The sequence below is a fragment of the Triticum urartu genome, chromosome 7A (genome assembly GCF_056163025.1).
Source record: "Triticum urartu cultivar PI428250 chromosome 7A, HENAU_Tu73, whole genome shotgun sequence".
Taxonomy (NCBI): Eukaryota; Viridiplantae; Streptophyta; class Magnoliopsida; order Poales; family Poaceae; genus Triticum; species Triticum urartu.
This window is the reverse complement of record NC_141879.1, coordinates 100,705,576-100,729,054: the sequence shown is the minus strand read 5'-3', so window position 1 is coordinate 100,729,054 and position 23,479 is coordinate 100,705,576. Positions and strand designations below refer to the sequence as shown.

Below are 23,479 nucleotides of genomic sequence, written 5' to 3'. Positions count from 1 at the left end.
GTGAGGTGCCTTTCCAGAGTCCTAATAATTTTTTTTCTGTTTCTCTTATGAACTTAGATACAAACAACATATGCATCTCTATTCCATCACCATAATAATCCAAATAATGATGTTTCATACACACATAACTAGACATCATTCCAAATCCATAATTTATGAAACTGCATTTGAAATTAAATTAAAATTTAAACATAACAAATGGTCCAAATATCTAAAGTAAACATAGCATATGGTCCAAATCATTTAAAGTAAAACATAACATGAAGAAGTTTATTGCCCCATGGAATGCCCACAAATGCTCAAAAAGGTCATCACAAAGTTTTGTTCACGCCACGCGCGCTTTTCAATCTGTCGATGGGCTTCAAGAAATCTTTAGAGTCGTTATTCATCTCTATGTGGATGAACACGTTGTATATAAATTTTCTTCCCGTCATTCTCATAGCGAAAGTCTCATTATTGGGATGCCCCATGATTTATTGAAAAATTGGGAGTATGTTGAAGCAGATTTTTGTTCCAAGTGTTTCAATACGTACATCTATACCATCAAAAGAAAAAATGAGCGAGTTGTGAAGATCCAACAAATCTCACCCATTTAACCACATATATCCAAAGATCTACGTGTTTCAATGTTTAGCGTCAAATATGTTTAACACCTTCCACTAATTAATATCATGCCTAATTAATATCCTACCTACCTAATATTTATTTAGGGAATATTCTACATAATACCATTAAATGCAATTTATGTCTTACCTAATATTAATTTATAAATACAATTAATTATCTCTGTCTATTACTAGTTTTATCAAGAAAAGTGAGAGGCTGCCGGAGATATGCTCCAGTACTGTCCTTTCTCCACGACCGGCGTCAAACCTCTCTGCAGCGACCGGTGCGCACCCACGCTCTCCAACCAAACCATCTCTCTCGCGTCCAAATTCCTCTCCACTTTTCTTTCTTTTCATCCTGAACCCCAAATTTCTTCCCCACAGAACACCACAAAAATCATTCAAACAGTGCTCCTGTCCTGAGATTTTATAAAAGAAAAAGGAGGAAGATTCGTGGATGTGATTTATGCCCTCGCATCTGGCGCTGCTGTCGTGCCTGCTGGTGCTGCTCCTCTCCCTCGACAAGTTCCTCCTCCACTACCTCAAGCGCTGGCTCTCCGGCGGCGGCGGCAGCATAATCCCCCGGATCCCGACCGGCGCCTTCAGGCCGCGCTCGCACCGACCCATGGCGGCCGCCGGCAGGTGGAGCGAGACGGCCATGCTCGTCATCGACATGCAGGTGCGCAATCTCCGTTCCTCGATCCGGGCCGTTCCCCTTCCTCCTTCCTTTTTGTTGTTAAAGAATCCAGTTTTTGTTGAGGCGGGTCACCTGACCGACCTGCTTGTGAGTTATTGCAGAAGGATTTCGTGGACCCGGCGATGGGCAGCCCGGTGCTGGTCGCCGGCGGCGAGGCCGTGGTCCCCGCCGTCGCTGAGGCCGTCGCCGTGGCGCGGGAGCGCGGCATCTTCGTCGTTTGGGTAATTTCCGTTCCTCTTTCCTAGTGCTAGTAATTTGCTTCTTCTCAAATGCGGCCATACGGGAGTACTTATTATTTCTTTCTATGCAAGACGGGCCTCTGATTTCTTGGGAGCAATCCATTCTAGTAATTCGTGTTCTACGGTTCCTGTTTTGCTGGCCCCGTTGGATTACAATTGCAATTTCCGATGTATGTCCTAGCACTATTTTCCTTGTCAAGTTCAACAACTGTCTGCGGCAGCATGAGACCTTCGCTCTTTCCAGAACCCACTCACTTGTTTTTTTTAATTTTTGACTATCCTGCTTTGCACAAGTACATATGTTACTATTTCTTCTCCACCATTTTTTTAATCATAAAAGTGATTGTCCTTGTTTAATCATAAAATTGCTGACAGATGGTGAGGTATTTCGCTTTGGTCTCTACCCTGGTTTGGTTACAAGTTCGAACAATTCCCTTTTTGTTTGGCTGTTTCATGTAGGGCAATAAATGACAAGATAACATTCCACATTTCGCCATGTTATAACGATGTGACGCGATAGTTGTATTATTCTCTCTAATCAAAGTTTCCAATCAGGGCATTTGAGGGTCGGTGAATTAAGTGGTTGTCTACTAGTTGGTATGCTTTATTTGTTTCTTTCTAGATAAAGTAGAAATCTGAGTGTTGTCAGACGTTTGTAATGGTGTGGTGTTATTTTAAAAATTAAAATCTGATGCAAAACGAATACTCCAGCTAGCATGGTCTCAATTCTGGTAGTATGCAGCGCGCACTTCAATTTTGGAATGACTTCTTTTGCTTCATTATGGTGTATGTGCAAGGTAATGCATCAGTTTCCTATTGGTTGTACCGAAGCATACGCCATTCTAAATTCTGCTAAACATGCTTTGTGATACTAGTTTGATCATTAATATTGCAACCTGCAAGCTAACCTCTGTTCGTGTAATCACGCTTTCCCCTATTTCTTCTCAAACTAGTGCGGTTTAGAAAGCAGGCTAGTAATTTGGATGCCTAAGCACTCTCACCATTCTTAGAGCCGGGGTATTGATTGACAATGAACTATGCTATGTAGGTTGTCAGAGAGCATGACCCTTCTGGAAGAGATGTTGAACTTTTCCGCCGACACTTGTATTCTGGAGGAAAGGGTCCGACAGTGAAAGGTTTGAAAGGTGCAGAGCTGGCTGACGGGCTTTTTATCAAAGAAGGCGACTACAAGTTGGTGAAGACAAGATTTAGTGCTTTCTTTGCGACACACCTTGATTCCGTTCTTAAAACACAAGGAATAAAGAACTTGGTAATTGTTGGTAAGCACTGATACACACTGACTGTTATAGAAGTTACATTTTTTTGTTTGTTAGAATGGTAATTAGTTGCTGTAAAGTCGGTTTCTTTTCTTTAACTGTATCATTACTTTCTTCTGACTCGTTTTGCAGTTTATACCCTATCTTATGTTTTCAAAATGCATACGGTGGCAATAAATCCGCTCTTACGAGCGTGAATCCGATAAAGGGAAATTCTGTACAATGCAGCAATATTTTTAAAATTTGTGAGGAACAGAGATTGCTTCCATTGTTTATGATGTAGAGTTCAGTACCACATGTAGGAAAAACCTTGTTTAGAACAAATATCGTTTCCTTTGTTTAGGCTTAATTGTCCAACATCACATTGGCAGCCACATTTACTGTTGTGTATATACGTGATGATTTTCAGGTGTTCAAACTCCAAATTGCATTCGGCAGACTGTCTACGATGCTGTGGAATTGGACTATGAGAAAGTTATGGTCCTTATTGATGCAACAGCTGCTGCTAGGCCAGATATCCATTTGGGTGAGTATTCTACTTTCGCGCTAGCCCTTCTATTTTACTCTCCACGTCAAATACATATGATGATATGAAGCTGGCCCTTGGTGATTCCTCATGCATATGTTTAAACTAATGTTGACATGATATTTGACATTGAATGGGAAAAGCTTGAAAGTTATTTTCCTTGTTAATAAAATTTACCTTTTATGATCCGTCGTTTCCTCTCATAGTTTCTGACATTGATTTTCCTATTGCATAGGTATTCTTTGTTTAAGTGGCATAATTTAAGTACTTTATTATTGGAACATACTCAACTGCTGATCTGCATCAGTACATAATTTACTAAAAGAAAATCTTGAGTTGTTTCTACAAATGTAAGCTGAATATTTTGTTTCCACATAAAGACATTGGAAATTTGAAAAATGTGGAATTTTACTCATGCTGCATTCAAATTCATGACTCTTGTCTTGATGACACCATGCATGTATACGTCATGTGGCACACATGGTTTACAAAGTGCATTATAATTTTGATCACCAACAGAAGGTATGCTTTGTTCAAAATAATACACGGGGAGCAAAATTCTTTCATGAATTATTATGTATAGCTCACTTTAGTGACTGGAAACCTTTCCTCTTTCACAGTTCATAAAGTTTTTGTTTGCTGCCTTTGATTCCTGAGATTTACTGTTAAGTGAAGGATTGGTTCATAGATCATCGAGCCCTGTCTTTCTTTGTTTTCCGCTGTTACATGGTCATATAAATGTATCAGTTGAAGGACATGCAGAAGTGCACTCCCCTATACAACATATAAATTATTGAATTTTGAAGAAATCATACTCATGCTGCAACCGTATTCACGGTCACCATGGATTTATTACCTGGCTTTATATTACACCAATCAGCATATGTAAATCATGTGCCACCTACGGTTTGGAAATTACATGTAGTGGAGTGCTTATAAAGGGGCAGTTTGATGGCCCAGTTAAAAAGTTACAAGTTACTTTGTAAATAACACAATTATAAGCACTGTACTACATGTAATTTTGATAGTTGAGAGAAAATGAACATTTTGTCGATTCTCTTTCTATTTCCAATTATTTAATATAATCACTCTTCTACATGTAATTTTCTTTCTACTTTATGTTACGCAGCAAACATCAGAGATATGAAGACCATCGGTGTGGAAACACCAACCTTGGAAGAGTGGCGCCGTTAAGCTTGCGGGTGGTGTACTTCATTCTTGGCACGAAGTGACATGCATATGTGCAGTAGAGGCAACAAATGCGCTACCACTTCCTTGCTCTCCACTCGGTCCCGGCAAATGTAAATATGTTAATATTTGCAAGGTTGCATCTATACAACTTCTAATCCGTCCTACATAGAGTTAAGCCCTGTTTGGAATCACTCCGCCCGGCTCCACTCCGCGGAGCTGTGGAGCTGGGCTTGAGCCGCTCTGTGAAAACGAGCTACAGCCTGCTCCACTCCGGGAGCGGAGTCGAGGGAGTGGAGTGGAACCGAACAGGCACTTAATCACAGTGTCATGTGGTTTCCCTTTATATGTGGAGGACTTTAGGCACGTAGTATGCGGTAGAGGCCAACTCCGGACCCAAAACAGGGCGATTGGAAGATGCTCGGGTTGTAGAAATTTTCCGTCTTTTGGAGAATGGATGGTTTGAGATGGCAGTTGATGTGGGCGCGTACCGTCATTTGCATCTGAGTGCACATCAGTTGCAATGGTTGAGTAATCCGATGTGTGCATCAGATCTCTGCCACCGATTTTCCAGTTTAAGAGGTACTTACTTGGAAAAGTATCTCTGTTTCCCATTGCTTGTCTATCTACTAGGAAGTCTGCACCGTGATGCAGATCAGTGTTCAGTTTTGGTAACTGTTGCAATGGTTGCATAGCTACTTCTGGACAGAACTTGCAGAGCGTCTTTGTTCTTAAACGGTGTGATTTTCTTTTTCTAGCACTGTTGTGTCGTGAGTTGTGGTTAAAAGCTACTCCCTCCAATCCTAGTGTCAAAAAGCGTCTTACATTATGAGACGGAGGGAGTACTAGCTAATACGAGTAGTAGTTTTCTCATATTCTTGCTCATAAAACAAATTCAAGTATCCTACCATTCCACTGCAGCAACGAAACAAGTCACAGATTCAGTACATGGTCGTCTTACACAAGCTAGATTAATTGGCTGATGATCAGAACTCATGAGCTACAGATTACGCAGCAACAGAGGTAGAAGAGGACTAGAGGCTCCAATCAATACAATTTCAGCCAAACACAGCCGAAACTCGAGAGACACGATTCAAATATCAAAACTATTCAACATTAGGTTGAGGTCGTTTCGACCGGACAAGATCAGAAGTTGAGAACTCATCAGTTGCAGTTGCACCTTGCGTAGCAACAGGTCTACGGGGCAACGGCCTTACATGTACATCCATTCATCTAATGTCAGCTAAACTGCCACAACTGAACTCCAGGGACAAAGACGAATCCAACATCAAACTAGCCAAAGCTTAGCATAGCATCGTCTAGAAGACTAGAGATCTGAAACCAGCTCGACCGGACACGATCGATCGATCAGGCATCGCTGTCGTCGTCGTCGTCGCCGCCGCCGACTCGCCGCTGTGGTTTGTAGCAGTCCCCGGCTTGGTTGGCCTTCTCGCAGGCGTCGATCCAGTCGTGGTAGATGTCGACGGGCTCGGTGAGGTGGTGCGCCGTGGTGTGGTAGGCCTCCTCGCAGACGTAGCAGGCGGCGCTGGCGACCAAGAGCTTGAGGTCGATGGTGCAGGACACGCCGCCGGGGTGGTTGCAGAAGGGGCAGCAGAAGGCGGTGTCCAGCTTGGGCGCCGGCTTCTTCCGCTGAGCCATCTTGGAGCTCATCGACTTGCGCTTCCCCATCTTCTCACCACCAGATCGCATTGGCATGGTCTTTTGGGTTTCAATTTAATGGACTGCTGATAAGCCTGTGCGTGCGGAAGACAGTGTAATGAAACTGTCTGAATCACAGTTTACTGAAACTGCTGCTGACCTTCAGTTAGGACTTGGGAGTTGTCTGGGCGGCTGTGGTCTTAGATATAAGTAGAAGGAGTTGATGTAAACAGGTTGTCTTTGCATTATGCCTGCCTGCTGTAGAGATGCTACGTGAAGGGAGAGAAGTAAAACTAGGGTAAAAAAACGCCTAGCTAGGAGGTGATGTCGATTTGAGCCCCCGAGTGGCTCCCGCAGGCGACTCCGGGCGGCTTCCCTAGCGCCGCCGCCCCAGCCCCTCGCCTCGGCCTCTCCTCCCTCGCCGCCGCCGGCGGCGTCACCGGCCAAAGGCCGCGTGGCGCAGACGGCGGCGGGGCGTCTCCTCCCGCGCGCAGGTGGCCGGCATCGCGGGCCGACCCCTCCTGCCCGTCGGCGTCGGGCGGCGGCTCTCCTCTGCTCCGGCTCCCTCCCCCTCTCTGGCGTCGTGGTGGCCCGCGGGAGTGCCCCCCTCTCCTCCCTCCCCCTCCAGCGGCGGCTTGTGGGGATCCGAGGAGGCGGGTTGCTCTGGCGGCGGATCTGGGTGGCTCTGCCCAGATCTGGTTGGTGTTGGGGGTTGGTGGCGGCGGGGACGGCTGGCAGCCCTGCTAAGGTGGTGGTGGTGGTGCTGGTGGTGGCTGTGCTTCTCCGGTGGGGTGGTGGGGCTTCCGGTGGTGTTGGCAAGGCGTGGATGCGCATACTCTGTGGTGGTGGCTGGCGCTCCGGCGTGTGGCATCGATGGTGCGTGCCCGGCTGCTCCGACGCTGGAGCTTGCCGGGCGACGCGGGTGGGCAGCGGCCGGGCGTGGCCGTTGCTCTGGCCGTGGGCGGCGGCGCGGGAGGTCCGGCGTTGGTGGTGGCCTCTCGGTGTCGTGGCGGCTTCATGGTGGCTCGGCGGCTCTGACTGCGGCGACGGCCAGCTTCTCCGGCGTTGGCTCGTCCGCGGTCGGACCGTCTTGACTTTTGCCCCATCTCCTCGCCGTCCGGGCACTACTTCCATCGAAGGGCTGACCCTCTCCCAGCCGCGGTCCATCGCTTGTCTCGCGTCCGGTGCGGCAGGACCGAGCTCGTCTCGTGCATGGTGCAGCAGGACTGACCTCGTCCCCCTCACGGTGCTGCAGATCGAGTTCGTCTCGCGCTCGGGGCTGCAGGACGGGCTGATGGATGCCAGTTCTGGCCGGCCTATCGGGTCTCGACGATGGGGGTCGCCCAGGGGTGCGAAAGGTGGGACCTTTCCGCTCGTCTCTTTGGTTGGGGTAGCGGCGGGTCTCGGGTGACGTGGTGTCAAGGTCTTGGATGCCGGGGCGGCGGCCCTGGTGGTGGTAGCACGGTGCTCTTGGGCAGAGCCCGTTGCTTGGTGTTGCCCGCTCGCCATGGTCGTGTGGGCGGCGTGGTACCCGGGGTGTGGCGTTCGGTGGCGGTGAGTGTCGGCCGAGGTGAAAACCTGTTCTATCTTCAGACGGACCGGTGGTGGCGAAGATCGTTCCCTTCTTGAAGGCATCGTCGCGGCTCTCATTGCCCATCATGCAGCCCCAGGGGAAACTTTGATCCTTGGATCGGGCGGTGGCGGCGCGCCGGTGTCATACCCTTCCTAAAGGCGCTGCCTTGGAGCTCATGGATCGTCATATGTAGCTTCATCTCTTCGTGGTGATAGTGCTAGGGGTGGTGTTGCTGCGCTCAGCGCCTTTGTATCATGCCTTGGGTGTGTGCGTGTGTAGTGGTGGCGTGCGTTTGTACTGGGTGCTTGTTGATCGGTGCTTTATATATAAAGTGGGGCGAAAGCTTTTTTTCGATAGAGATGCTACGTAGAAGGTAATCTGAATCCAGCTTGTTTGGGGATAAAATCATAACATACACGTACACATTAAACCCTGGCACAGAAATGATTGGTTTCGTAGTATTGTCCTTGCTGCAGATAATTCAGTTTTCCCATGGGGCACTATTTGTCACTTGTAGAAACTTTGGAACTCTTTGTTTGTACTATAATTCTGTTTGATTTAACATACTATAAATTCTTTGAACAACATGTGAGCAAAATTTTGCTGCAGAGTAGACAGATACCAGAGCCAGGACCCCTAGAAGTCGCCTTCATGTCCACCTCTTCAGAAGTGTCGCCGCCTGGGACACGATGACATGAGAATTCAGAACATTTTGCATTGAGATATACTAGTAGGTTTAGGAGGAAAACCCAGGAGCTCTTATATTTCTGCTAGCTGAACTCGATTCATTCTCCAGACAGGAGGAACCTTCTGTTTCAGTTTCACCCTTGTGGTTCTGAACTTCAGCAGGGCCGTCCACAGGCCTGTGCGAATCGCACAGGGCCCCCAATATTTCAGGGGCCCCCAGTTTTGGGCCTAGTTATATTTTCCAGTAGGCTATTTCCTTTTGTTTGCATGGTTCTCGGCCTGCCCAGCAGTCCGATAGCCCGAACGAAATCCCTCACGATGTGGGCCTGCTACCGATTAGTTAGGTCGTCGCTTCTTTTCCGGCATTCCCAAGTTCCTCGGCTTGATCGTATCTGCCTGGCATCGACGCAATCGCAAGCATAGGAACGCAGTGCCAGGCGGTAAAATTCAGGCCATGAAGCCGGCCTAGCAGGGGCCAACGCCGCCAAGCAAAGCAGAAAACCGCCGATGGTTGAGCTCCAAGGCTGTGGTCAAATCGATCGGGAGATTTGATTTACGCATCACAGACTAACTGTCCATGCCCATCAGGTGCGTCAAAGGCTCAAAGCTGATTTCTTTAGGCTATTTTTCTGTCCAAGAGTTAATGACTAATGAGTATACTTAAGCATGTTAATCTAGTTCTCCAATTAATTAACAAATCGCTATACGTTCGTTGCTCAATGGTCGAACTATTTGGAGGGAGATAGTCGGTATGACATATATATCTAGATATGGTACGAAAAGGTTATATAATTTAAATAGTACAGTATGTTTTTTGTGTGTGAAGAAGTGAGTATTTTTTTAGCTATAGGAATTTTCAGATTTTAGGGCACAATTTGCATTTCGCACAGGGCCTCCTAATTTCTGGAGACGGCCCTGAACTTCAGAACCTGTGTCAACGTTGCCAGGCGGTTTTCCGTTTTCAGCAAATTGACTGAAGTTTGGTAGTAGAAATTTAGGACCGTCGAAATCAGCGGACACCACTGGCTTCATGGTGTCTCTTTGTTCTTAAATAGCGTAACTATTTTTTTTCCAGAGAAGAACAATTGTTTTCTTTTTTGAGAAAAAACAGCGCTCCACTTTATTCAGTTACAATGTTCATATATATGTGTCGTTACAGGATCATGACGGCCAACTGGATTGTTTTCGGCCTAGCCGTCCAGATTTGCCCGGAGGGTAATAAATAACGAGTCTAACCAAGCTTGCATGCGGTAGAACTTCTATCATGGAGAAGATTCATTGTTTTGCACTCGGTTCAGTTGTTGCATTCAAATGCTCAACGAGTTCATCATTGACCACAGCCTAGACACATCTCACCATGGAACATCTACTACCCTTATAAAAGAAAAAGAGAGGCAAATCCAAACAATCAGATTCATTCATTAATAAACTCTAATGGTCATTAATCTTTCTGTGTTTAACGCTACCAACCACATCCTCCGTCTTAATCGATCGCTAACCCGCCCCTCTCTTAAAACAAAACCGTACACACGATCTCTTGTCCCGTCCGCACAACCTGCCCCCTCCTCCTCCTCCTCGTGCGCCGTTCGCCGCCTGCTGTTCCTCCAGCAGCCGGAGCCGCCGCCCGTCGCGCGCCGCGGGAGCCGCCGTAGGTCGCCGTCCGTCGTGCCCTTCGCCGCGGGAGAGCCGGAGCCGCCGCGAGCGTGAGTAGCCGCCCGCCCATCCTCTCCCGCCTCCCGCCCATCCTCGCCTTCCTCCCGCCGCCCGCCGGTCCTCTGCCGCCGCCGCTGCCAGCCGGTCCTCTTCTCCGCCGCCGCCAGCATGAGCAGCCGCCCGCATCCTTTTATTGTGATGAACCATTTCTTTTCCAGGTGATTAGTATTTCAGTTCTGGATCATTCAGATGTTTTGGTACATTCAGTTTTTAATTTCTTGTGGAATTAACTTTGCACGTCTCACCTTTTTTGCTCGTGGAGAGATTAGATTATAAATATGAATCTGTGATATTCTAAGAATCTGCATTGTGTTCCAATTGTCTCATCTTTCAAATATCGTTTTTACAGGACAAAGATATACTTATAAAAACATTGGATGGTGTTCGAAGATATTATGCACACCGCAAAGGCCTTCTGCAACTTGACTTTATCAAGGTACATGTCAGTTTTATCATTTGTGCTTTCCTGGATTGAACTTGTTGTATTCAGTTTGAACATTTTGCATTGGAATAGTAACCCCAAGGAAGTTTTAAAACGGATTAAAGAGTCAACTAGATGGTCTGACGAGCTGGATGATTATGAGCTACAACTTGGTTAAAGGTTTTTGTTACCATTTTGTTCTTATTCTGAAGACAGCTGCCAATTTATTCAAGATATATAGTTATTCTCTTTTAACAAGGTCATATGAAACTTTTAAAGAAATATATGAGTGAATTGGACACAACTTCCGCAAGCAGCAGCATGCCCGAGGTTAGATTAGCATTGATCTTTGTCTTGATAATTAGAGTCAGACATACATCTGCTGGTCCCTGGCTTCTCATCTGGCTTCTTTCTGCCAGGCATATCAATGTGCCTAGGTGCCAATGTGCTGAAGGCCATGCTCGTAGGTTTTTCTTAACTCCTCAAGATGTCAGCACTTTCCAATTCGGTGCAGAATCAATGTTGTTTGTTGTTCTATTTGGTGCAGGATCAATGTTGTTTGTTGTTCTGTTCCATGATTCCTGCGATTTTTTTTGTTTCATCAAAGGTGGTGTGGCTATGATACTAAGGGAGACTGTGTGGCGGTGTTTCAGGTTCGAGATCATTCAGTAGTGCCTCATCAAGAAAGTGTGCTCAATTCTTGGCTTTAAAGAGATTAGCTTCAAGAGAGCAAATGAATATGACGATCACTGAAAAGTGAATTCAGAAGAACAAAAGGTTTTCCATGTGTAGTTGTAAACAGAACTCCCTCTGTACTGATACATATGTTTTTTTTCTTTTAATTATTTTCAGACAGGTCGGTCTTTCTAGATCGGAAGGAATTTTTTTAGCTTGGCCTTTGAGTTTCATAAATTCAGAATAAGTTCCTACACCTGTCGTAACTGGACAAATCATGCATGCACGGCTCAGGTGAGTCTATTTTCTCTTCTTTTTTTTACAACAATTTGAACCTGTCAATCAGGGAAAGATATGCCCATCATCAGTGCACTTTTATTCAGTTTGAGGAGAAATGAGTAGTAAGTGCGCTAATTAAATTTGTCCCCTGTTCTATGCATAGATGGCAATGCGAAAATCAGCTTCAGCAACTATTTTTTTTCTTTTGCGGTTGGGGTGTGTGTCCATACGTGTTAAAAATTTAAACAGATTTAATTTGTGGCCTAACAATACTTTTGTTAATAGTTGCAATATTCTCTCTTTTCTAATTATTTTATATTGATAATAGCTTCTGAATTAATCTGTGATTTCCAATCCCCCTTGGAGAACAATCAGATTTTCATGCATAAAGAATAACCATGTTCGTCTTTTATTTTTAGGAATGAGGACTCTAAAATGGATGGAGGAGGAGCTATAGTTCAGCAGCCAAATACAGCAGGCATGCACAACTATATCATATTACAGTACTTAATGGAAGCACTTTTCTTTAACTTTCTTCCATGATTTTCATTATGTGAATTTGATTACTATGATGCCAGGTAACTTGACTATTCAATATCTGTATTTGAGGTCTACACCTAATAATTTTCTTTCTAAAGAACACCTCTGAAGTTTCATTACACATGGGATGAATCACTAGAAACTCGAGTATTTAGTGTTTGCATTTCACGATATTTTCCCCTATATCGTCCTCTTATACCTCAGTTGCTAACTAAATATAGTAATTGTTATGGTCATTACAAAGGACTAGCTTGATATGTATTCCAAAATATATCCTTTCTATGATTTTGTCATTTCTTTCACAGTTTAATTATACCTCTTAACTACTCATGTGAATGTACAGAAGTTTGGCCTCAAACAAGATAGAATTGCAAACTGAGGGGTTTAGAGCAAGGCATGGAAATTAGGAGACCACTAACCATAAGGAGGAGGATTGGCAATGAGATTAATAGGTGAAAAAGCACCAAACCCAATCATATAGACATCCTCAAAAGGCTTAGGTAAAGACTTGTAATGTGAATAGATTTGGATAAAAGTTAACTGTTTGTTCACTTGATATTATGTTTCTTGATGGTTGGTTCATACAACAGGATTATGTATGGGGAGAAGCGCGAGTTTCCCGCCACTTTCGAGGACATGGGAGTCTCGGTTCCGCTACGCACCTGCGGTAGGCGGGGACATGGGAGCCCCGTCTAAGCCGGTGAGGACGCGGGTGCTGCCGCCATTTGGACCACTCCGTGGAACTAAAACATTTTTTATATTACATAGTTTACATATTTCAGATTACATAGTTTATTTTTTTCAGAACTGAACTATTTAGGTTCCGATTGCTATCTTCTACTTTTCGTATATTCTTATTTGAAGTTCACATCTTTGCCATGTTCAGTTGGACAATGCCTACACCTATTATAAGTCCTTTCAAGTTCACACAAGAAATTAGACATCCTGAAATCTTTACTATAGGATTGTTATTTCTTCATGGATTGGGATTTCTTTTTGGTCTGCTTGAGACAACTCATTGGGGTTCGCTTTAAACTCGACCTTTGGAGAGGCAGCGATCATCACACACTATAGATGTCCTATTACTTTTCCAAAATTTGTGAATATGAATTCAGAATTCAATACTCACATGAATTTAATAGGCTGCTTCGATTGAGCCGTGCATTGCACGGGCTGCTTATTAGTTGTAGGAAAGAGGTGTCTCCACGAGTCCTCCATACCACAAGTCATTAAACAGTGATCCGAGTCTGACATCTTTCTCTTGTGGGCTGTCGCAAACGCCTTCAGTTGGAATAGATTTGGTGCGCCAGAGGCCAAAGAAAGTTCCGTACCTTTCCGGGCACATCAACGCCATAGAGAAGTCCATGATTTTCCTTCTGCAACAGGATCAGATGACCCACGGTTCCCTCCACACAAGTTTTCTATACTATTTAAACATTACCATGTCCTAAATGAAGCAAAATATTTTTTTTCTATGTTTCACATATATTGATTCTTTTACGGAAATACTAACGCCCACATATGTGGACGTTTGCATATCGCTCACACGCATGGATCAATGTCCGTTTATTTTTGCACGAATCTTGGCATGTTTTGCCGGATTTTTTATGCCACGTAGGACTGGGCTGGTGTGTGGGCATTCATCCGGTCGCCCACATGTCCGTTTCACCATGTGGAGGGGCTGATATGTGGATGTTTAGCAGTTCGCCCACACGCCAGTTTTCACGCACGCATAGGGGCTGGTGTGTAGGCGTTTATCAGTTCGCCCACATGCTCGTCTCCTCTCCCACACCCAAAGTTGTTAGTTGCCATGTGTTTTTACAGGGTACATGGCAACTGGCTTAGCGTGGTTGTAAGCAGATGGTAACTCTCTCTTTATCCGAGTTGCCATGTGTTTTGCAGGGTACATGACAACTGCCCTAGCGTGCTTGTAAACAGATGGCAACTCTCTCTTTATCTGAGTTGCCATGTGTTTTGCAGGGTACATGGCAACTGCCTTAGCGTGCTTGTAAGTATATGACACCTCTCTCTTTATCCGAGTTGCACTGCCCTAGCGTGCTTGTAAGCAGATGGCAACTCTCCCTTTACTCAAACATGTTTCGTTGCCGTGCCTTTTTGTAGTGCTACATGGCAAATGCCTAGCGTTAGTAGGTGGCAATTCCTAAAGTTTTCAAATCATGGCAACTGTAGTAGACCAGACCATACATGGCAACAGCTGTAGTTGTCCAAAAGTGGCATCTGGCACTTGACCTGAGATGGCAACTACAGTTGAGCAACCATGGCAACTGTAGTTGTCAGACATGGCAACTGTAGTTCAGCAACATGGCAACTGCAGTTAAATGAACATGGAAGAGGGTCCAGACCATGGCAACTATGGGGGCGCGTGCCGACTGTCACGCGAAGCATGTGGGACCGTGAGTACGGGCGTGTAAGCGTTATCTACTTTACCTACACGCAGGCATATGGGAGGGACCGTGAGGCAAAAGATCAAGTGTGTGGGCATTACTTGTTTTGCCCACACACAGACATGTGAACTGGTTCTTTAGATACTACAAAAAACATGTGGCCAGATCCCTTAACGCCCACACATGTAGGCGTTATCGGGACCCTTCTTTTAACCCTATAAGCATGATCCTTACGTGGGCCGGATGGGCTGCTCCGCATCGCAGCCAAAAAAATCAAAGAATGCGGGGTTTTCATCACAGGGCCTCACCTACTGTCCCCAGGGTGCGCCTATGTCTCGCTTCAAGTGAGACAGTAGGACGTCGCCCGATTGGGCCGCCCCAGTGCAGACACAGGCCTCCAACACCTTTTCTCATTCTTTCCTTTTTCATTTTTTTTGCATATTTTGTTATGTTTTCACTATATTTATATTTTGAAATATTTTGAGTATGTCTGTTATAAAATAACTTTCTATACAAAAGTTATAAATGTTAATCATGCATTAAAAAATGTTAAGTGTGCATAGAAAAATGTTTGCGATGTATTAAAAAAGTGCACTGCACATGAAAAGAACTAGAAATAAAAAATACTATAAAGTTTCATTTTTTGAAAAATGTAAACATGCATTCAAAAAATTTAAATGTGTAGAGAAAAAATGTTTTTGATGTATACAAAAAATATACAATGCGTATGAAAAAACATAGAAATAAAAAATACTATCATTTTACATTTTTTTAAAAATGCTAATCATGCATTACAAAAATATTAAATGTGTATAGAAAAAATCTTTCGGATGTATACCAAAAGTATATAGAAAAATGTACAATATGTACGGAAAAAAAGTAGACATGCAAATATATAAGTTTTCAAAAATGTTAATCATGTATTTCGACACTGTTAAACGTCTATGAAATATATTACTGATGTATAAAAAAGATGTAGAATGTGTATTGAAAAGATAGACATAAAAATTATGTTTTTAAAAATTAAATCTTGACTTTGGAAAATTATAAGCATGTATATATAAAATGTTCCTGATGTCTACAGAAATGTACTATTTTTATGAAAACAATGGACATCTAAAATATATGTTTAAAAAATTACAAATAATGTATTTAAAAATGTTAAACTTGATGGGGATAAAAAAATATGTTTAAAAAATTTAATCTTGAATTTGGAAAATTATAAAAATGTATATATAAAATGTTCCTGATGTCTACAAAAATGTATAATTTTTATGAAAACAATAGGCATCCAAAATATATGTATAAAAACTATTAATCATGTATTTAAAAAATCTTAAACTTGTATATAAAAAATGTTAGGAAACACATAAAGGTAGAAAAAGAAACATAAGTAACAAAGAAAAAAAGAGAAGCCAAAAACCATCAAAAGACGAATATGAAGAAAGAAATAGATAAAAATAAATAAAGAAAAACCCACTAAAACCCTTTAAAGAAACAAAAAAATGAGGAAAAACAGAAAATCAATGAAAAAGGTAAACCAAATGAAAAAGTAAAGGAAAACGAAAAAGTGGAAAAAAGGAAAAAAACCCGGACAGAACCATACGTAGAACGAGTGAGCGAGCGACTGGACAAGCGAGCCCGCCCGTACTCACGAGCTCTTCAGGCGAGACAATTGCTAGTCTCGTTATAAGCGAGTTATAGCATTCGTGATGCCCCGAAAACTGCAACCACCTCCTAAGCTAGCCCATGGTTGTGATAGAAAAAACAATATTTACCTAATTAGCCCATCTCAGATTTCTTTTACATCAATTTGTTTCAATTTATATATGTTCTAAAGTTACCTGAAAGTCAACAAGCCACCTAGAGAATCATGAAACAAGGAGGACGTTGTACCCAGACCTGGCCATGGGCAGGCCGGCCTGGTCGGGCCGACCCGACCTTGTCTATGGGCCAGGCTTGGGCCTAGATTTCAAGCCGTATGGCCGGGCCGGGCCGGTCTCAGGCCCGTCGTATTCGCATGTTAACGAAGAGGCCCGCCCCGAGGCCCGATGGGCTTTTAGCGTGATGGGCTAGGCTTGGGCCTGATTTTTAGGCCCGATGGCCGGCCGGGCTTGGGCCTGGGTTTTTGCCATTGGGCTTTGGTAGGCCCGGTCCGAAACCCGGCCCGACCCGAAAGATGGCCAGGTATAGTTGTACCCATCGACAATTATAGGAAGGATTTAACCATCGCGCCGAGGGAGAGCTCAAACCTCCCGCGAAAATGTCTGGTGTTGTTGAGTCAACCTTGGTCTTCCGGTGCATACACGGCACCAACAGCATTTACATAGCTAGATGCATGCATGGCTGCATGTCGGCAGCAGTAGCAAAGTTATTTACCTACGAAGTAAATAGGTAGGCCGGCAAGTCGTGGTGACGGCGAGAGCTTGGTCGGATACAACGACTCCGACCACGCTGGTGATGTGGACTCCCGGAAGAGCACCTCGGGCATACTATTCCATCTCGGGAATAGTCCCGTCAGCTGGCAATCGGTGAGGCAGAAGGTTCTCGTTGTATCTTCGTGCGAGGCGGAGTACATCGCGGCAGCTACAGCGGCCTGTCAAGGCATTTGGCTTGCTCGCCTTCTCGGCGAGATGCTGAATCAGGACACCGCCTCTGCGCTCATCTTCATCGACAACAAGTCGGCGATTTCCCTCTGCAAGAATCCAGTGCTTCACGACCGCAGCAAGCACATCGATCTCCGCTATCACTTCATACGTGACTGCGTTGAGAAGGGCACGATGATCGTGGAGTTCATCAGGACCGGTGAGCAGAAGGCGGACATCTTGACCAAGTCACTTGGTCGTGTACGGTTTCAGGAGTTACGCGACAAGGTTGGGATCATTGACACCAAGCTCCTTCAACAAGGTTGAAGGGGAGAATGTTGAGTCAACCTTGGTCTTTCGGTGCATACACGACAGCAGCAACATTTACGTAGCTAGATGCATGCATGGCTGCATGTCGGCCGCAGTAGCAAAGTTATTTACGTACGAAGTAAATAGGCAGGTCGGCAAGTCGGCAACACTTGCGTGGCTTACCAGTTAAGGCAAGCTAGCTAGTAACTAATAGCAGTTTCTAGTGTGGTACATGTATGAGATGAGGTGGCCAGCTAGTAGAAATATCTTAGCCCATAGTCGGTTTGTAAGCACTATACAAGGGGTTGCACCCTCCCGGTTGTAAAATTAATTCCACTCCATTCAGCTTGAATACAAGGCAAGTAGCCACTTTCAGCTCCACAACAAGTAGTACGTGAGCTCCACTTCTAGTACGTGTGTGTGTGTGTGAGTTCATCTGTTCGTGAGTGAGAGTGAGAGCAGCTTGTGTGCAGCCGCTGGCTAGCTAGGCTTCCTCTGTTAGAGTACAAATGAGAGCTAGCTGCTTGTAGTTCAGGCCAACAATTGGTATCAGAGCCTTAGGTTATGCCGAAGCATATGCCGAAAGAAAGCGTCGCCGGCGACGGCTCCAAGACCACCGGGTAGAGCTCGGCTGAGGAGGCGCATGCGGCGGACGCGCTTGCGCCGCGAGGCGGGCTAGGAGGGGAGTTTGGTGCGCCACGCTCCGTGCGAGACGTGGGCATGTCCAGCACCTCCTTCCCTCTCCTCACGCAGACCAACTACCCCAGTTGGTCGGTCATGATGAAAGTCATCATGGAGGCGCGACATATGTGGAAAGCCGTGGATACCGGCGATGTCGAGTTCGAGGAGGACCGGCTGGCGATGGAGGCGATCTTGCGCTCCGTCCCAGAGGAGATGGTGCTCACCCTTGGCGCCAAGGAGACGGCCAAGGAAGCATGGGACACCATCAAGACTCTGCGCATCGGCGTGGAGCGCGTACGGGAGTCGAAGGCCCAGACCTTGCGCCTCCAGTACGAGGAGATCCGGTTCAAGGCCGGTGAACAAGTCGACGACTTCGCCTTGCGGCTGCAAGGTCTCGTCAACGAGCTTGCAACGCTTGGGGATCACATCGACAACAAGATGGTGATTCTCAAGTTCCTCTACATCGTCCCCAGGCAGTACAAGCAACTGGCCTGGTCCATCGAGAGTTTGGTGGATCTCTCCACCATGACGATCGAGGAGCTGGTAGGGCGGCTGAAGGTTGTCGAGGAGTGCGGCGATGAAGCGGACAACCATGCTGGCGGCGAACTACTGCTCACCAGGGAGTAGTGGGACGTGCAGCTTCAGCAGCGCGGCCGTGACGGCTCTTCCGGCAGTGGGGGAGGCGCCCCCACAGGAAGCAGAGGTCGCGACAGAGGCGGAGGCCGCGCCCAGAGCGGCGGCGGCAACCGCCGTCGCAAGCCAAGCCAGATAGGGCGAGGCACTGGCAACGGTGGTAAGTGCCGCTACTGCAATATGCCGAGTCACTGGATCCAGGATTGCCGCAGGAGGAAAGCCGACGAGGCAGCAGCGGCAACGACAAACCTCGTCCAAGCTGACATGGACGGCGGGCTGGCAATGATGCTGGCAAGAGTCGAGCCCGTGCAGGAGAGCACAACGTCTCTCGCGACCATGGCTCCGACAACCACCCATTCCGTGCAGGAGGCACGGAACCCGTCCACGGGAACCATCACTCCAGTGATAGGCCACACCTCGACAACGATGTTCTCGGGGCCTGTCGACTGAGAGGCAATGAAGGCTCGAATGTGGGGGAGCCACACCCCAGCGACGACGTCCCCGAACTCGGGACCCGACGAGGTTGCGCAAGTTGGCGCGGCAATGAGGCATATGGCGGACCATGCTCCGACCATGATGCTGGCGACCATCGACTCCGTGCAGGAGTGATACGTCCATTTTGCATCATGCTTTTATATCGATATTTATTGCATTATGGACTGTTATTTCACTTTATGTTACAATACTTATGGCTATTCTCTCTTATTTTACAAGGTTTACATAAGGAGGGAGAATGCCGGCAGCTGGAATTCTGGGCTGGAAAAGGAGCAAATATTAGAGACCTATTCTGCGCAACTCCAAAAGTCCTGAAACTCCACGGAACATCTTAAAATAAATAAAGAAAAACCCTTGCCAAAGATGAAGGCCAGGGGCCCACACCCTGCTCACGAGGGTGGGGGCGCCCCCCCTAGGGCGCGCCCCCCTACCTTGTGGCCCCCCTGGTGGCTCTCCGACGTCCATCTTCTTCTATATGAAGTCTTTCGATGAGAAAAAAATCAGAAGGAACCTTTCGGGATGAGACTCCGCCGCCACGAGGCGGAACCTTGGAGGAACCAATCTAGAGCTCCGGCAGAGCTGTTCTGCCGGGGATACTTCCCTTCGAAAGGGGGAAATCATCACCATCGTCATCACCAACGCTCCTCTCATCGGGAGAGGGCAATCTCCATCAACATCTTCACCAGCACCATATCATCTCCAAACCCTAGTTCATCTCTTGTATCCAATTCTTGTCTCAAAGTTCGGGATTGGTGCTAGTAGGTTGCTAGTAGTGTTGATTACTCCTTGTAGTTGATGCTAGTTGGTTTATTTGGTGAAAGATCATATGTTCAGATCCTATATGCATATTATTACCCCTCTGATTATGAACATGAATATGCTTTGTGAGTAATTACGTTTGTTCCTGAGGACAAGGGAGAAGTCTTGCTATTAGTAGTCATGTGAATTTGGTATTCGTTTGATATTTTGATAAGATGTATGTTGTCTAGCCTCTAGTGGTGTTATGTGAACGTCGACTACATAACACTTCACCATTATTTGGGCCTAGAGGAAGGCATTGGGAAGTAATAAGTAGATGATGGGTTGCTAGAGTGACAGAAGCTTAAACCCTAGTTTATGCGTTGCTTCGTAAGGGGCTGATTTGGATCCACATGTTTCATGCTATGGTTAGGTTTACCTTAATACTTTTGTTGTAGTTGCGGATGCGTGCAATAGAGGTTAATCATAAGTGGGATGCTTGTTCAAGTAAGAACAGCACCCAAGCACCGGTCCACCCACATATAAAATTATCAAAGTATCAAACGCGAATCATATGAACGTGATGAAAACTAGCTTGACGATATTCCCATGTGTCCTCGGGAGCGCTTTTCCTTATATAAGAGTTTGTTCCGTCTTGTCCTTTGCTAAAAAAGGATTGGGCCACCTTACTGCACTTTATTTACTTTTGTTACTTGTTGCTCGTTACAATTTATCTTATCACAAAACTATCTGTTACCACTTATTTCAGTACTTGCAGAGAATACCTTGCTGAAAACCGCTTATCATTTCCTTCCGCTCCTCGTTGGGTTCGACACTCTTACTTATCGAAAGGACTGCGATAGATCCCCTATACTTGTGGGTCATCAAGACTCTTTTCTAGCGCCGTTGCCAGGGAGTGTAGCTCCTTTGGTAGGTGGAATTTGGTAAGGAAAAATTTATATAGTGTGCTGAAATTTACTGTCACTTGTTACTACGGAAAGTAATTCTCTGAGGGGCTTGTTCGGGGTATCTTCACCCCGTCCAGTAGAGCAAAGAGTTGCTCCTCAACCTACTGAACCTATTGAAAATGAAACTCCTTTTGAATTTCCTTCGGGTATGATGGAAAAACTGCTAGCTAACCCTTTTACAGGAGATGGAACAAAGCATCCTGATGAGCACTTAATATATGTGGATGAAGTTTGTGGATTATTTAAGCTTGTAGGTATACCCGATGATGTTGCTAAGAAGAAGGTCTTCCCTTTATCTTTGAAGGGAGACGCATTGATATGGTATAGGCTATGTGATGATATGAGATCATGGAACTATAAAAGATTGAAATTGGAATTTCATCAAAAGTATTACCTATGCATCTTGTTCATCGTGATCGCAATTATATATATATATATATATATATATATATATATATATATATATATAATTTCTGGCCTCGCGAAGGAGAAAGCATTGCTCAAGCTTGGGGGAGGCTTAAATCAATGTTATATTCATGCCCCAATCATGAGCTCTCATGAGAAATAATTATGCAAAGTTTTTATGCTCAGCTTTCTCATAATAATCAAACCATGCTCGATACTTCTTGTGCTGGCTCTTTTATGATGAAGACTATTGAATTCAGATGGAATTTATTGGATAGAATTAAACGCAACTATGAAGATTGGGACCTCGACGAAGGTAAGGAGTTAGGTATGACACCTAAGTTTGATTGTGTTAAATCTTTTATGGACACCGATATTTTCCGTAAGTTTAGCACTAAATATGGACTTGACTCTGAGATAGTTGCTTCTTTCTGTGAATCTTTTGCTACTTATGTTGATCTCCCTAAGGAGAAGTGGTTTAAATATCATCCTCCCATAGAAGTAAAAGTAGCTGCACCTATTAAAGTTGAAGAAAAGACTGTCACTTATAATGATCCTATTGTTCCGACTTATTATGTTGAGAAACCACCTTTCCCTGTTTGAGTAAAGGATCATGCTAAAGCTTCAACTGTTGTTCGTAAAAGCAACATTAGAACTTATACACCCCTGAGCAAGTTAAAGTAGAACCTAATATTGCCATTGTTAAAGATCTCTTGTCTGATAATATTGATGGGCATGTTATTCAGTTCAAAGGTGAAACTGCTAGAATTGCTAAACCTTGTGCTAAAGATAAACATAGACCTGTGGTAGGCGTGCTTGTCATTTCTGTTAAAATAGGAGATCAATGTTATCATGGCTTATGTGATATGGATGCGAGTGCTAGTGTTATACCGCATACTTTATACGAAGAAATTAAGAATGAAATTGCACCTGCTGAGTTAGAAGGTATTGATGTCACAATTAAACTTGCCAATAGAGACACTATTTCACCAATTGGAATTGTTAGAGATGTTGATGTCTTGTGTGGGAAAACTAAATATCCTGTTGATTTTCTTGTTCTTACTTCTCCGCAAGATAGCTTTTGTCCCATTATATTTGGTAGACCCTTCTTGAACACTGTTAATGCTAGGATAGATTGCAAAAAGAATGTTGTTACTATTGGCTTGGATGATATGGTTCATGAGTTTAATTTCTCTAAATTTAGTAAACAACATCGTGTGGAAGAATTACCTAGTAAGGATGAAATTATTGGTCTTGCTTCTATTGCCGTACCTCCTAGTGATCCTTTAGAACACTATTTGCTAGACCATGAAAATGATATGTTCATGAATGAAAGAAGGGAAATAGATGAAGTATTCTTTAAACAGGAACCTATTCTGCAACACAACTTGCTGTTGAAATTTTAGGGGATCCTCCTCCACCCAAGGGTGATCCCGTGTTTGAGCTTAAACCTTTGCCTGATAATCTTAAATATGCTTATCTTGATGAAAAGAAGATATATCCTGTTATTATTAGTGCTAACCTTTCAGAGTATGAAGAAGAAAGATTATTGAAAACTCTGAAGAAGCATCGTGCTGCTATTGGATATACTCTTGATGATCTTAAGGGCATTAGTCCCACTCTATGTCAACATAAAATAAATTTGGAAGCAGATGCCAAACCAGTTCGTGATCCTCAACGACGTCTGAATCCTAAAATGAAAGAAGTGGTAAGAAAAGAAATACTCAAACTTCTGGAGGTAGGTATAATTTATCCCGTTGCTGATAGTCAGTGGGTAAGTCCTGTCCATTGTGTCCCTAAGAAGGGAGGTATTACTGTTGTTCCTAATGATAAAGATGAATTGATTCCACAAAGAATTATTACAGGTTATAGGATGGTAATTGATTTCCGTAAATTAAATAAGGCTACTAAGAAAGATCATTACCCCTTACCTTTTATTGATCAAATGCTAGAAAGATTATGCAAACATACACACTATTGCATTCAAGATTGTTATTCTGGTTTCTCTCAAATACCTGTGTCGGCTAGAGATCAATCAAAGACTACTTTTACATGCCCTTTTGGCACTTTTTCTTATAGACGTATGCCTTTTGGTTTATGTAATGCACCTGCTACCTTTCAAAGATGCATGATGGCTATATTCTCTGACTTTTGTGAAAAGATTTGTGAGGTTTTCATGGA

At 44.6% G+C, this 23,479-nt stretch overlaps 1 protein-coding gene, 1 long non-coding RNA gene and 1 pseudogene across 14 annotated transcripts; 2 read left to right on the top strand and 1 right to left on the bottom strand.

Moving 5' to 3' along the window:
* The first annotated feature begins 879 nt into the window (after positions 1-879).
* Positions 880-4,878, top strand: LOC125530556 (putative inactive nicotinamidase At3g16190). The gene is made up of 5 exons (XM_048694937.2): positions 880-1,284; positions 1,404-1,523; positions 2,590-2,821; positions 3,228-3,344; positions 4,474-4,878. The coding sequence occupies exons 1-5, from the start codon at positions 1,072-1,074 to the stop codon at positions 4,536-4,538; spliced, it is 747 nt and encodes a 248-aa protein (XP_048550894.1). The 5' UTR covers positions 880-1,071; the 3' UTR covers positions 4,539-4,878.
* Positions 4,879-5,641: 763 nt separating this feature from the next.
* Positions 5,642-6,954, bottom strand: LOC125530558 (transcription elongation factor 1 homolog pseudogene; annotated as a pseudogene).
* Positions 6,955-9,984: 3,030 nt separating this feature from the next.
* Positions 9,985-13,022, top strand: LOC125532392 (uncharacterized). 13 transcript variants are annotated; one of them, XR_015611838.1, is made up of 9 exons: positions 9,985-10,322; positions 10,514-10,600; positions 10,679-10,915; positions 11,005-11,048; positions 11,239-11,341; positions 11,442-11,554; positions 11,959-12,017; positions 12,423-12,579; positions 12,670-13,022. It is a non-coding gene; the product is annotated as an uncharacterized LOC125532392 (long non-coding RNA). The 13 variants fall into 13 exon arrangements; XR_015611835.1 differs by having other exon boundaries at positions 11,438-11,554; XR_015611834.1 differs by having other exon boundaries at positions 11,239-11,554.
* Positions 13,023-23,479: the final 10,457 nt, after the last annotated feature.

Coding starts and splice junctions, on each gene's coding strand:
- LOC125530556 (XM_048694937.2), top strand. CDS start 1,072: ATGCCCTCGCATCTGGCGCTGCTGTCGTGCCTGCTGGTGCTGCTCCTC. Junction 2,822..3,227: donor AAAGAACTTGGTAATTGTTG/GTAAGCACTGAT, acceptor GATGATTTTCAG/GTGTTCAAACTCCAAATTGC. Junction 3,345..4,473: donor TAGGCCAGATATCCATTTGG/GTGAGTATTCTA, acceptor TATGTTACGCAG/CAAACATCAGAGATATGAAG.